Here is a 13,879-nt window from a genome sequence, read left to right as displayed (position 1 = left end):
GTCGAGGAAGATGGGCGTGGGTAGAAGGGACGAAACTCATCAAAAGTCACGTCTCGAGAGATACACATCCAAAGATCGATAGGATCCCAACAACGATAGCCCTTATGCTCATCACTGTAGCCTAAGAAGACACACTCAACAGACTGAGCGGTCAGTTTGGTGCGTTCGCGAGGAGCGAGAAGAACATAGCAAACACAACCAAACAAGCGAAGCATCAAATAATCAGGAGAACGATCAAAAGATGCTCGAAGGGAACACCACCCTGTAGAGCGGCGGAAGGCTGTATATTGATAAGATAGGTGGAGGTGGAGACGGCCTCAGCCCAAAAATGAGGCGGGAGAGAGGCAGCAATCATCAATGCACGAGCCATCTCAAGAAGATGTCGATGCTTTCGCTCAGTCACACCATTCTGAGCATGAGCACCAGGATAAGAGAATTGAGAGAGAGTTCCTTGCTTAGCAAGAACACCACGCAACATCTTAGAGATATACTCGCCAGCGGAGTCAGCACGAAAAACACGAATGGGTGAAGAGAACTGAGTATGAACCATGGCAGCAAAACGCTTATAAATAGACAACACCTCACTATGAGAAGTCATGAAATAAAGCCATGTGTAACGAGAGAAATCATCTATGAAAATAATATAGTATTTATGACCACCTTTCGAAGCGAAAGGAGCCGGACCCCATACATCAGAATGGACTAAATCGAAAGGACGCTTAGACACTGACTCACTGTGTGAATATGGTAACTGAATCTGCTTGCCAAGACGACAACCCTGACACTCTAAAGAGACATTTCCTGAGACAGACCCCAGAAGACCTCGACGAACTAAAGACGACAACCGAGAACCACACAGATGACCAAGTCGATGATGCCACTGCTTGAAGGAACCAGTAAAGAAGGCGACTGAAGCGGAGGAACTGGCAATGGTGGTGGCAGCGGAAGGAACATGAAGCCAGTCCAACTCCCAAAGACCCTGAGAATCACGGCGGCGAGGGCCAGCCCCAACTAGAGTGTGCGTGCGACGGTCCTGGACAGAACAAGAGTCAACGTCAAGGATGACGCGACAACTAGAATCAGTAAGTTGACCAGCAGAAAACAGATTCATGGTAAGTCGAGGAACATGAGCGACATCAGGAACAGAATAAGGAGTGGTAAGGTTGCCTCTACTAGCAACAGAAAGTGGAGTACCATCAGCAGTGAAGACATGAACATGAGAATCCAGTGATCGAAGAGAGGACAAAGTGGAAGAATGAGAAGACATATGAAAAGAAGCTCCAGAGTCCAGAACCCATGGGGATGTACCTGACTGTGTAGAGGGCGGTTGCTCAGTGCGAGAAGCATCAGTCACAGAACCAGCAGTACCCGTCGAGGAAGAACCTGAAGCCGCGAGCAGACGCTTAAGTCTCAGAATATCCTGCTCAGTCAAAGCAATGGCTGAAGTTGTCGAGGTAGATGACGAAGTCCCTGAAGATGATGATCGCGCCTTGCGCAGGTGTTTCCTCTTCATGTAGCACTGGGACTCAATATGACCATCATTCTTGCAGTAGTCGCAATGTGGACGGGGGCAACCTGAGCCTCCAGAAGGAGTGGGCAAGAACGGCGGAGCACTCGAGCGAGAAGGGGTCGGTGTAGCAGGTGGCGTGGAAGAAGACCGAGTAGCGAGCACAGAGGGAACCTCCAGCAAACCAGCACCACGTAAGCGAGTCTCCTCCGCACGAATCTCAGAAAGCGCCTCCATGAGAGAAATACGGCCACGAGCAAACAACTGAGCACGCCGGGGCTCAAACTCCTTACGGAGCCGAGACAGGAACTCGTAGACGCGATGAAACTCCAAATTGGCCTGGACAGCCTGGCAACAGGGGCAAGTACGACAACCAGCACTGCGGAGAGAATCAAGCTGGCGCCAGATAGCAGAACTCTGTGCATAGAAGTCATCAACAGTAGAGTCACCCTGCTGAAGAGCATGCTCCTGATGGACCACAGAAAGGTATAAGGCATCACCAGAGGGCTCATAGCGATGACGAAGACTGGTCCACATCTCAAAGATAGTAGGAAGACCCAGAAACTCAGAAGCAAACTGAGGCAGAACACTAGCAGTGAGAACAGCTGCAGCACGAGCATCATCATCAAGCCACTGGGTGTAAACAGATAGAGCACCATGATACGTCTGAAGAGCCTCCTCATAAGCCAAAACCCTCTCATCATAAGCACGATCAGCAGCCTCATCAGCAAGCTTAGCCGCATCCTTGGCGGCCTGATTAGCATCCGTAGGAAGAACCAATGGAGTCGGCGGAGTAGGGGCAACCGGAGGAACCGGACGTGGCGGACAGCAGACCTCGCCAGAAAGAACACCCCAGAGACGGATGCCACGCATGTGAATGCGCATGAAGCCAGTAAACTCGGTGTAGTTAGTACCATCAAAGATCACCGGACAGCGAGGGACAGCAACATAGCCCGATGCAGCAGACATTTTTTTGATCAAGGGGCAGCTGGCAGTCGACGGCTGAAGAAACGCAGGGACCAGGGCCGGCGGGAGCAGGAGATCAGGCCGGCTGGCTGGGAGCTGCAAGCAGGACGAGCGGGCAGGCCGGCTGGGAGCTGCAACCGGGACTAGCGGGCCGGCTGCCAAGCGGGACGAGCGGGCCGGCTAGGGAGCGAGGCTGGCTGGGGATCGATCCGATCGAAGACTTCAGGAGATCGAGGGGGGCTTCGATCGGGAGCGAGACGAGCCGGACTAGATCGATCCGATACGGGAGACTCCGGGAGATCAAGGGAGAGCTTCGATCGGGAGCCAGACGAGCGGAAACAGGAGATCGAGGCCGGCGGCTGCGATCGACGGATCAATAGCACGAGTTGCAGTGTGCAAAAAATTGACCTAGCTCTAATACCATGTTAGGAATATGCAACTTGTATTCCCATGAGGCCATAGGCCGATATATATACATGTACAGGTGTGGAACATATGCAGGAAACCCCTTATACAACGGGATAAATACAAAGGGGTACATGACTTATATTATAACTCTAACAAATCTTAGTGTAATTTTAATGGATTTTTACATTGTAATTCTTAGTGGACATAAAGATTTTTACAGTGCATTTTTAGTGGATATTACATCTAAATTCTTTAGTGGAATTTTAGTTCTTTTCCAGATTGTATTTTTCATTTCATTTTGGTCGTGCGTTGTTAGTTTTAGAATAGTGGACATGGGAAAGTTTTGCCTGTAACGTTGGGTTATTTTTCTCCTTTCTTGCTGCTTTCCTGTACGGGTTGAAAAGAGTTGGGGTGTAGACCCGTTAACATGATGATGCGAGTGTGTTTAAAAGCCGGACAACAAGGAGCAAACAGAGGACAGGAGACACAGGACAGGGACACTTGTCATCCTTCCTTGAACTGGCGGAAAAAATATGACTGAAAGCAAATTTATTTTCATCCAGATGTAAAGTAGACAGTCCTTCTATTTTTATTTTGTGTGTGAGGATCTTATCTTATTTGGCTGTGTGTGTCTTAATTGTGCAGAGACCGGGTGTAATGCTTAAATCTTTTAAGTAATAAAGCGTCCCTTTTTAAAAGAAAGAGGTGGAAAACCATCATCACATCGACGGCGACGAGGAGAAGGAGGAGGAGGACTGGAGGAGGACTTTGAGATGGGGCCCGCCGCTGTACAGGCTCCCAGGGAGGGTATTCAAGATGCTCTACGCCCACCAGCACGATGGGCTCAGTTGGCTCTGGTCGCTGCACTGCAGGGGAACCGGCGGGATCCTAGGGGACGACATGGGACTCGGCAAGACCATGCAGGTCCCCTCCCTCCCTCGAACCCATTGACATCCACTCGTTCTTCTCGTTAAATTGTTTCTCACTTAATTGATTGATCATAACAAGACCTGTTAGTTCGTATTGATCTCATTCTCACCATCATCGGCTCTGTTTCTCCCTTAATTATACTTGCTAGCGTTAGGAAGGTTGTTGTGGATGAATGCTACTATTAGCCTACTAGTACTAGCTACGCTGCAGAGATTATTCTGAAAACTGCATCGTTCCTGCATAGTAAGGTGCTGAAACCAATCATATATCATCTGATGCGACCCAATAATCGAATTTGTTTTGTTGCTATTGTATCGTGTGCTTAATTATACTTGTTTCCAAGCTAGTAGTAATCTGCAAACTACACTGGCACTTGTTTCCTTCAGCCAAAATATATCTCGATATCAAGTTAGTGATGCAATATTCTCGATATCAAGTTGGTGCAGGTTTCTGCCTTTTTGGCAGGGTTGTTCCATTCCAGTTTGATCAGGAAGGTGCTAGTCGTCGCCCCAAAGACACTTCTCACCCATTGGATCAAGGAGCTTTAAGTTGTCGGCCTCAGCCACATGATATGCGAGTAGGATCTCCTATTTCACGACATTTCGCCCCCCCCCCCCCCCCCCCCCCCCAAATTGATGCAGATTAATCCCTGTTGATTTTAAAATAAGCTTTACCCGCAAAAAAAAGATTTCAAAATAAGCTTGATGGTACCACCTAGCTGAAATTTCTAAAACCCCGTACTTTACATGCTCCTACTCCCTCCGTCCACCAATAAGTGTACTTTTAGCTTTTGTCCTAGGTCAAAGTTTTAAAACTTTGACCAACTTTATAGGGAAAAATACTAGCATTTATGACACTAAATTAATATCACTAGATCTATTTTAAAATGTACTTTCATAATATATTAATTTGATGTCATATATGTTATCACTTTTTTATATATGGTTGGTCAAAATTTCAAAACTTTGACTTAAGACAAAAGCTAGAAGTACACTTATTCGCGGACGGAGGGAGTATGTGCTTTGTCCTCCTATTACTGATGCAAATAAGCATGCATACTCTTGTAGAAAATGTGGGCGATTTTCAATTTCTGTTGCCCGGAAGCCATGGGTGATGAGGAAGAGTAATTTACTTACTCCCTTGTTTTCCTGCATTAGTGATGCTGCTTTACTTTGCACCATGTAGTGCTATTTATTTCTCTATTTTGGGAGGTTCAGAACAAGGTATCAACGGCCTATCAGTCGAGGAAATGACAAGACCGCAAGCAATCGAGAGAAGCACATACGCTCAAATGCAGCGAAGGTACCTGTCATCTTTGTGTGTTTGAGTCCAATTGACAGATAGACTTTAGTGTGTCAGCGTTGTTTCTTACTTTTTGGTATGTCCGCATTTTAGTACTGTATAAATGGTGATCATGTTTGATATATTCCACCATGTGCAATGCCATTACTTCTTGTCATTGTGATTTGTTGAGAAATTACAAGCTCAACATGCTGATCTCTAAGATGTGCATAATGTATTCCTATATTAGCTAAGTAGTACTTTCGTCTCTGGTTTGACATGTGAAAGCAATTCTCTAACTGAACTGCATTTCAATTCCACATTATCTAATGTTGACTTCTAGTTGAACCATGAGAGGGCAAGCCATTTAGATTAAGCCATCTGAATCTGGATAATTACTTGTAGTCGTCTGAACTTACACCTATTATAATTCTTCTTTCATAATTAACTTTGTTTCACAGGAATTAAGAGAACGGATAAAGCCAAATTTCTTGCGACGCATGAAAAGTGAAGTGTCCCTTGAGACTGGGTTGACAGATGATAAAAAGCTTCCAAAGAAGGATGAGCTAATTATCTGGCTGAAATTAACAGATTGCCAGGTACTATAAATTTTGGTGTCGCTAATGCAAAACTGGTCGAGTAATTGGGCGAATGACAATTTTGCAATTTGTCTGTTTTTTGGGTGCAGAGACGTCTATATGAAGCTTTTCTGAACAGTGAGCTAGTTCAATTTGAATCGGAAGGAAATCCCTTGGCTGCTCTTAATGTAAGCATAAGCTCCAAAGCCTTCTCTTTGCATCCATCTTGTCGAACTTTGTTTGTTCTCTTGTTGCTGTCATCTACTCCTTTAGCTCTGCTTATGTATGCTCATTCATATACTTGCTCTGATTCAAAAGAGTTTGCAATATTATATCAAAATATAAGGCATGCTTGTAGAAATGATGACTTTTTCTATCTCTTGCCCTCATTTATCTCTCAGTCTCTTCATCATTTATTGTTAAACTTGCATCTTGACTAACTATTCTAAGACAATAATGTTCCCTTACTATTAATCCTATCCGTTACCTCTGAGCTAAACCAAAAATACACTTATAAAGTAAAATGGAGGTTGTATGGGAGGCAGCATTTGCTAATTGTATGGCCTTAATTTGTCATTTGTTTTTCTGTGCACATTTTTGAGGAATTCTTCTGTGCACATTCTTTTGTGCAATTATGTCCGTTTCACGTTTTTCCTTTTCCTCAACAGGTATTGAAAAAAATATGTGATCACCCACTGATATGCACTCAGAGAGCTGCTGGGGACATCTTGGAAGGCATGGATGGAGATTTTAGTACTCAGGATATAGTGATGGTTGAAAAAATGGCCATGAACCTCGCAGATATGGCTCATGATGATGATGCAGTACAGTTCAGTCAGGAAGTCTCATGCAAGTTATCTTTTATCCTGTCTTTGTTGGTAAGCATTCATTGAAGCATATTAGTTGTTAGTAATGTACTCCAACTATTTCTTTATGCAAACTCAAATGGTTAATGTTGATGTTGCAGCCGAATCTTCTTGAAGAGGGCCACAATGTTCTGATATTTTCTCAGACTTGTAAAATGCTAAACCTTATTCAGGTCTGTTGTCAATTCTTGGAGTGCATGCCGTGTTTTTGTGTTATACTATAACATTCAAATTAGATCTACTCACTCGGTCCCAAAAAGCTTGTCTTAGATTTGTCTAGGTACAGATGTATCTAGACACGTTTTAGTGTTAGATACATCCATATCTAAATAATCTAAGACAAGCTTTTCGGGACGGAGATAGTACTATTTTGTATATATTGTTGTTTTTGTATATTCACGTACTCCCTCTGTAAACAAATATAAGACGTTTTGGAGACTTGTGTTAAGTCTCTAAAACGTCTTGTATTTGTTTACAGAGGTAGTACATGATAAACTCTGTTAATAGAGTAAATGGGTAATTTCTGCTTACAAAATATACTGATGTTAAAATAAGTGCACGTCTTACTGTTACGTCGAGTCTTAGACACTTGTGTGCAACAGAAGAGGCATATCACATTCAAGTTCCGTTCAATAGACAAGTAGTACTTGAGATAAAATATTATCTTAGCATGACTGGTGGCTTTTGGCATGTCTGATCTAGTGCTGGCATCAGAATATACATTCCCATTTTCGTTGAGTATGTACTACAGTATACCATAAAAAGTAGTTTTGAGACGTGGATTGTCATCTGTTGTAACACATTCAATTATTGCAAAAGGAAGCTATAATATTAGAGGGCTACGACTTTTCTCGCATGGATGGTGGCATCACTGATATTTCCGAGAGGGAAAGGATTGTGAAGGTTCCTATTCTCACTTCCCTTTTTCTATGTTATGTTAGGCAATGAACTCAATTATATATGCTATGTTGCTTACGTATTATGCATTTGCATATCCAGGATTTTCAAGAGGGCTACGGAGGTCAAATATTTTTACTGACCACAAAGGTCGGTGGTCTTGGACTTACACTCACCAAGGCAGCTCGTGTCATACTAGTCGATCCTGCTTGGAATCCAAGGTATCCGAACATTGGCACGTCCTTAACAAGTGTATTCCTTTTGCTTTTATGAATGCTTGTCACTGCAAGTTTTTTTATTCCATAACACGATCTTCCATTTTACAGTACGGATAATCAGAGCGTTGATTGGGTTGATCGAATTGGACAGACCAAAGAAGTGATTGTGTACCGCTTAATGACCTCTGCAACTGTCGAAGAAAAGATGTATAAATCGCAGGTTCAAATATGATCTAGAATTTTCTTACTCCAATGTTTTTCATAATGACATCTCCAGGCTCTATCTTTAAGTTCCATACTTTCGCATCCTTGAATCGTATATACCTTTTTGCAGGTCCTCAAGGGTGGTTTGTTTAGGGCAGCCACGGAGAAGAAAGAACAGAGACGTTACTTCAGCCAGAGCGTACGTATCATGACGTAAACTCAAGTTTAGTGATAATCCACTTGTCATTGCTTGCTGGATGTTTTACTGGATAGTACGGCTAATTCTTTGTGCACATCTTCAGGACCTTTGGGAGCTTTTCAGTATGCCGGAACAAGGTTTTGATGTTTCCCTCACGCAGAAACAACTGCAAGAAGAGCATGGACAGCAGCTTGACATGTAAGACATTTGCTTTTGTTCCATTAATTCTGATGATATCAGCGCTCGACTATCTGAGGCTCCATGTACTTTAACATGGATATAAAATGAAAAATAGCTTTAATAATTACCTGGTACAAATCAGTCAGAAAATGGACACCAAAATGTTGTGTTACGCATGCATTTTGGGACGCAGAAAGCTTTAGTTCTTCTTGATAGGATGATATGGGGTACCCAAAGGAAAATGTAACAGCTAGTTTTTGCATGAACTCTACCTCCTTTGCTGCGAAGTTAATCTGTTTGCCTGTACTGTATCTTCCAGGGACGAGTCGTTGCGGGAGCACATCCAGTTTCTGGAGAAGCAAGGAATAGCAGGTGTGAGCCATCACAGCCTCCTATTTTCAGAAACAGAAATCTTGCCGATGTTGAGTGAGAACGATGCTCCGGGCAGGTCAGTGCTGCTGCCTCCAACACACCACATTTTGTCATTCTTTTGTTAGCAGCCATCAAGTGGATTATCACTAAACTTGAGTTTACGTCATGTAGGGGTGCCCATGGTAAGCCGAAGGTCGAGGGCGTCACTGCTAGAACACACTTGGCAGGCAAGAACACAGATTCAGATATCCCTGAAGAAATCAACTGGCTGTCGGAAACCCTCGCGAGCACGGTAAGCCTCCTTCGGTTCTGCAAAAGAGCTATGTGCTTTCGCCTATCTGTAATGAGCTGAGAAGAATGTACATATTGTGGCTGGCAGACGCTGGAGCCGAGCCTGCCTCAGTGTGGAGACGGGACACATGGTTTGGATGACAAAAGCTGGCGGTGATCGCCGAGTCGTCGTCGTCGTCGCCATCCAAGAAAGTGGTCTGCTAATTATGCTCACTTCACCAGGCTGCTGCATCTTAGCTCATGACCAACCGAAGTAGTTCATCTGCTTGCTGAATTTTATTATGTCTTTTGTTCTGTCGAACTCTACCGAGGCTGTAAGTGGCTGCATCCAACGTTTGTTGGTTCAGCTTCTCTTTTCTATGTTCTGGATGAGTGTATGAAACATCATGGATGCTGGTTGAATGTTGTTATTGATTTCCAATGGAAGTAGCAGGTGTCAGAGGGCGGTCATCCCGACCCTCTGAACATGATGTCATCTTTTTCGTACAAGTCAAATGTATTTGAACCGAAGTCTCCACAAAGTTGATGTGCATGAGAATACTACTGGTGCTTTTCATAATTGTTTTTTGAGTTTCACAATGAGGAGAAGTCCTGACAGGGAGAGAAAACGCTTCACCAAAGAAGAACGGAATTGGAAAGAAGACGAGGACTCAAGAGATACGAAGAACATATATATGTCGTGCCATACATGACAAATCCTACTAACTAATCAGAGGCATGCAAAGTAACAACAAAACAATCCTGTGTAGTTAAATGGCACACCAAGTCAAAGAAGAAAAAAGAAAGAGAAGAGACAAATTTGGTACAAGAGTGTTGAGATGTATATTGCATGTGTGTTTCTTATACAATAAGTCTACCTCCTTCCTTGTATAGTTGAGGTCTAGACTCCCCTTGTACCTATATATACACGTGCATACGCACCCGATGAATATATCGTGAGTTGCACCTATTTTCTACACGGTATCAGCCTAACACGGTCCCTCGCGCGCCGCAACCCTAGTCTGCCGCCGCGCCTTCCCTCCTCCCGCGCCGCTGATCTCCGCTGCCGCCGCGCCCTCCCTTCAGCGCCGCTGCCCTGATCCCCGCGCGCCGCACCTCACGCTCCCCTCCTGCTGCGCCGCTCCCTCCTCCTAGCCGCGCCTCGCCTCCCTCACAGAAACCCCATCGCGTTGCTGCTCATCTCTCAGCCGCGCCGCTCCCCTCCAAAACCCTAAACCTCACCCGCGCCCAGCCCAACCACCGTTGCCGCTGCCATGTCTCACTCCACCCGCTCCCACCGCAGCAACCCGTTCGCCTCCTCCTCCGAGGCTGGTTCCCTCCCCGACCCGGCGTACATCCGTGACGTCCCGATCTTCGATCGCGTCCCGATCAAGCTTTCTCACACGGAGGCCAATTTTTATGCTTGGAAAACCTACTTTAACCTCCTCTTCCGTGAGTACAATCTCCGTGATCACATCGACGGCAACACCGACTTCCTCGCCATGCGTCGCGATGAGGATTGGATGGCAGTTGACGCCATCATCATCCGGTGGCTTTTTCTCACTGTGTCGAAGGACATCTTCCACACCGTTGTTCGCGACGGGGACGATGCCTACACGGTGTGGACCAAGATCATCGGCCTCTTCACCGTCAACAAGCTCCAACGGATCGTCTTCTTGCAGCAGGAGTTTTTTGGTTGTCACCAAAACGACTCTTCCATTGATGCCTACTGCATGCGCCTCAAGACCCTCTCCGACGAGCTCAACGACGTTGGCTTCAAGGTTGGGGACGAGCTCCTCCTCTCCACCCTCACCGCCGGCCTCAACGAAGATCTCGGTAATGCCGCATCCAATCTTACTCTTATGGCTAACCCTACTTATGAACGGGCGGTGGCCTACCTTCGCCTCGAGGAGCGTCGCTTGAAGAATCTGCGGGCTCGCGCGGTCCACACCGCCTTCGCCGCTGGCTTCTCCCACGGCGGGTCTTCTTCAACCCCTCCCGCCGGGGGCCATGGCGCCCCGCACCCGCAACAGCCTCGTCCGCCGCTGCCTCCAGCATCGGCTGGCGCGGGCGGGTATGGTGCCTTCCCGCCTCGGCCTTCCGTGCCTGCCCCGCCGCCTCCACCACAGCAGCCCAACCAGGGCGATCGCCGCGGCCGTGGTGGCCGCCGTGGTCGTGGCAACCGCAACAACAACGGCGGCGGACAGCAGTGCACCGGTGGGCAGCAGCAACAGTTTCCTTCGCCGCCCTGGGGTACTGGCCACAACCCCTGGACTGGGGTTGTGCATGCTTACACGATGCCAGTTCCTCGTGCTCCACTCCCGGGTCTTCTCGGGCCTCGGCCGGCGACGCACCAGGCTTTCTACGCGGCTCCTCAGCCCGGCGCTGCTACCCAACCGCCTCCCCCCTACCCTGCATCGTTCGGCTATGGTGCGCCGAACCCTAGTGGGGGGTGACGGGGTTCACTGGCTACCCACCGCCGGTCCCGCCGGTCTCCTACGACCCGGCCCTGCTCTCAGCGCTGCAGTACACGCCTCCGCCCGGCTCCTATACCGGCGGCGGTGACTGGTTCATGAACACCGGTGCATCATCTCATATGGCAGCCTACCCGGGTAACCTCTCCTCCGCGTCTCCTGTTCATACTTCTTCCCGTATCATCGTCGGTAACGGCGCTGGTCTCCCCATTACTCATGTTGGCTCTACTCCCTTTCCTTCCCAGTCTCGGCCATTGTCTCTTAATAATGTGCTTGTATCTCCTCACCTTATTCAGAATTTAGTCTCTGTTCGTAATCTTTCTCGTGATAACTCTGTAACTGTCGAATTTGACGAGGTTGGGTTTTCTGTTAAGGACGCCCGTACCCGGATGGTTCTTCACCGATGTGACAGTCCCGGCGACATGTACCCAGTCCAGCCTTCATCGTCTTCGCATGCTGGACCTCTTGCTCTCTCCACCGGCGTTGATCTTTGGCACGCCCGTCTCGGCCATCCTAGCTCCACCGCACTTCGTAACATAGTCAAGGATTTTTCTTTTTCATGTAATAAAGCGGATGCTCATTCTTGTCAAGCATGCCGCATGGGCAAACATGTTAGACTCCCGTTTAGTTCCTCTTCGACAGTTGCATCTTTTCCTTTTGAATTAATTCATAACGATGAATGGACGTCACCTATCACAAGTAATTCTGGTTTTCTCTATTATCTTGTTATTCTCGATGACTATTCTCACTTTGTGTGGACCTTTCCGCTTCGTAGGAAATCCGACGTTCCCGCCACTCTCCTAGCCTTTTATTCCTATGTGTCTACACAATTTGGTCGTCCCATACTTGCTCTTCAAACCGACAACGGGAAGGAATTTGACAACCTCACCATCCGTACACTTCTCTCCAACCACGGCACTATCTTCCGGTTAGAACGAGTCCTTCGTACTCTTAATGATTGTGTCCGCACTCTTCTGTTCCATGCCTACCAACAAAATGGCCGGGCAGAACGAGTCCTTCGTACTCTTAATGATTGTGTCTGCACTCTTCTGTTCCATGCCTACATGCCACCCCGGTTTTGGCCGGATGCCCTTGCTACCGCCACACTTCTTGTTAACCTTCGTCCTTGTCGTGTCCGTTGGAATTATACACCTCACCATCTTCTCTTCGGTTCACCTCCCTCTTACGATGGTCTCCGCATCTTCGGATGCCTCTGTTTCCCTAGTATAGCCGCCACCACTCCTCACAAACTTGCTCCTCGCTCCTTGCCTTGTGTCTTTCTTGGTTACCCGGCTAACACTAAAGGCTACCGATGTTATGATCCGGTGTCTCACCGTGTCATCACCTCTCGGCATGTTTACTTCGACGAACATTGTTTTCCTTTTGCATAGGAACAGTTGATGGCGCCACCTGCAGGAGATGATCCCGCCTTGCCTGGCACCTCTCGCCGCCGTGCTGCACTGGGCCCTGCACCGCCGGCCTCGCCAGCTCCCTTGCCTGGCGCGCTGGGCACACCGGTCTCCTCGCCGGCCACGCCGGCCTCGCTGGATTCGTCGGCCACGCCGGCCTCTTCGCTGGGCTCCCCGGCCTCTTCGTCAGGCTCGTCGGGCATGCCGGCTTCTTCACCGACCACGCCGGGCTCACCAGCTGCTTCGCCGGGATCGCCGGCCTCCTCTTCATCGACACCCTCACCGAGGCAGATGCCCGGCGCGCCATCTTCTAGCGTCGCGCCTGGGTCGCCCTCGGCTCCTGCAGCCCCGGCCGCTGTCCTACAGCCCGCCGGCCCTACCACTCGTGCCCGCATGAGGGTTCATCGGCCGAGTCTTCGTTACTCCACCGACGAGTATGCCTGTCCAGCCTCCACGATGGCTCTGTCGCCTCTTCCGACCTCCGCTCGTATGGCTCTTCGTGATCCACTTTGGTACGCAGCGATGAAGGAGGAATTTGAGGCATTGCAGCGCAACGCAACTTGGCAACTTGTTCCTCGTCCCCGGCACGCCAACATCATTACCGGGAAGTGGGTGTTTAAGCACAAGTTTCACCCCGACGGCACACGCGATCGCTACAAAGCTCGTTGGGTGGTCCGAGGCTTCCGACAACGTGCTGGCATTGATTTCACAGATCATTCGCCCCGGTTGTCAAGCCCGGGACGATTCGCACTGTCCTTCAGCTTGCAGTATCTCGCGCATGGCCGGTGCACCAGATGGACGTCTCCAACGCATTCCTCCATGGTCATCTCGAGGAGCAGGTGTATTGTCAGCAGCCGACGGGATTCGTCGACGCCACTCATCCGGAGCATGTTTGCCTGCTTTCCCGTTCCCTATATGGGCTCAAACAGGCTCCCCGCGCTTGGTACCAGCGCATCGCAGCGTTCCTCTGTCAGCTCGGCTTCCGCTCCACATGCTTCGATGCTTCGCTGTTCATATACCAACACGATGATGCTACCGCCTACCTGCTGCTCTATGTCGACGATATCATCATGACAGCTTGCTCTAGTGCTCTTCTTCGACAGCTTACCAATCGTCTTCG

The 13,879-nt window shown here is 48.1% G+C and overlaps 1 protein-coding gene across 1 annotated transcript; it reads left to right on the top strand.

Moving 5' to 3' along the window:
* Positions 1 to 3,012: 3,012 nt before the first annotated feature.
* Positions 3,013 to 9,976, top strand: LOC123129484 (SNF2 domain-containing protein ENL1-like). The gene is made up of 17 exons (XM_044549632.1): positions 3,013 to 3,045; positions 3,581 to 3,805; positions 4,879 to 4,934; positions 5,023 to 5,113; positions 5,554 to 5,691; positions 5,781 to 5,858; positions 6,339 to 6,548; positions 6,638 to 6,709; positions 7,356 to 7,439; positions 7,536 to 7,654; positions 7,760 to 7,871; positions 7,986 to 8,054; positions 8,158 to 8,252; positions 8,554 to 8,682; positions 8,778 to 8,898; positions 8,986 to 9,050; positions 9,865 to 9,976. Exons 1-17 carry the CDS (start codon positions 3,013 to 3,015, stop codon positions 9,974 to 9,976), a joined length of 1,809 nt encoding a protein of 602 aa, XP_044405567.1.
* The last annotated feature ends 3,903 nt before the right edge of the window (positions 9,977 to 13,879 follow it).

The sequence above is a fragment of the Triticum aestivum genome, chromosome 6A (assembly GCF_018294505.1).
Source record: "Triticum aestivum cultivar Chinese Spring chromosome 6A, IWGSC CS RefSeq v2.1, whole genome shotgun sequence".
Lineage (NCBI taxonomy): Eukaryota > Viridiplantae > Streptophyta > Magnoliopsida > Poales > Poaceae > Triticum > Triticum aestivum.
This window is presented reverse-complemented; position numbering and strand designations above follow the sequence as displayed.

Coding starts and splice junctions, on each gene's coding strand:
- LOC123129484 (XM_044549632.1), top strand. CDS start 3,013: ATGACTTATATTATAACTCTAACAAATCTTAGT. Junction 5,692..5,780: donor TGAAATTAACAGATTGCCAG/GTACTATAAATT, acceptor TTTTGGGTGCAG/AGACGTCTATATGAAGCTTT. Junction 9,051..9,864: donor TTGGATGACAAAAGCTGGCG/GTGATCGCCGAG, acceptor ACACGGTATCAG/CCTAACACGGTCCCTCGCGC.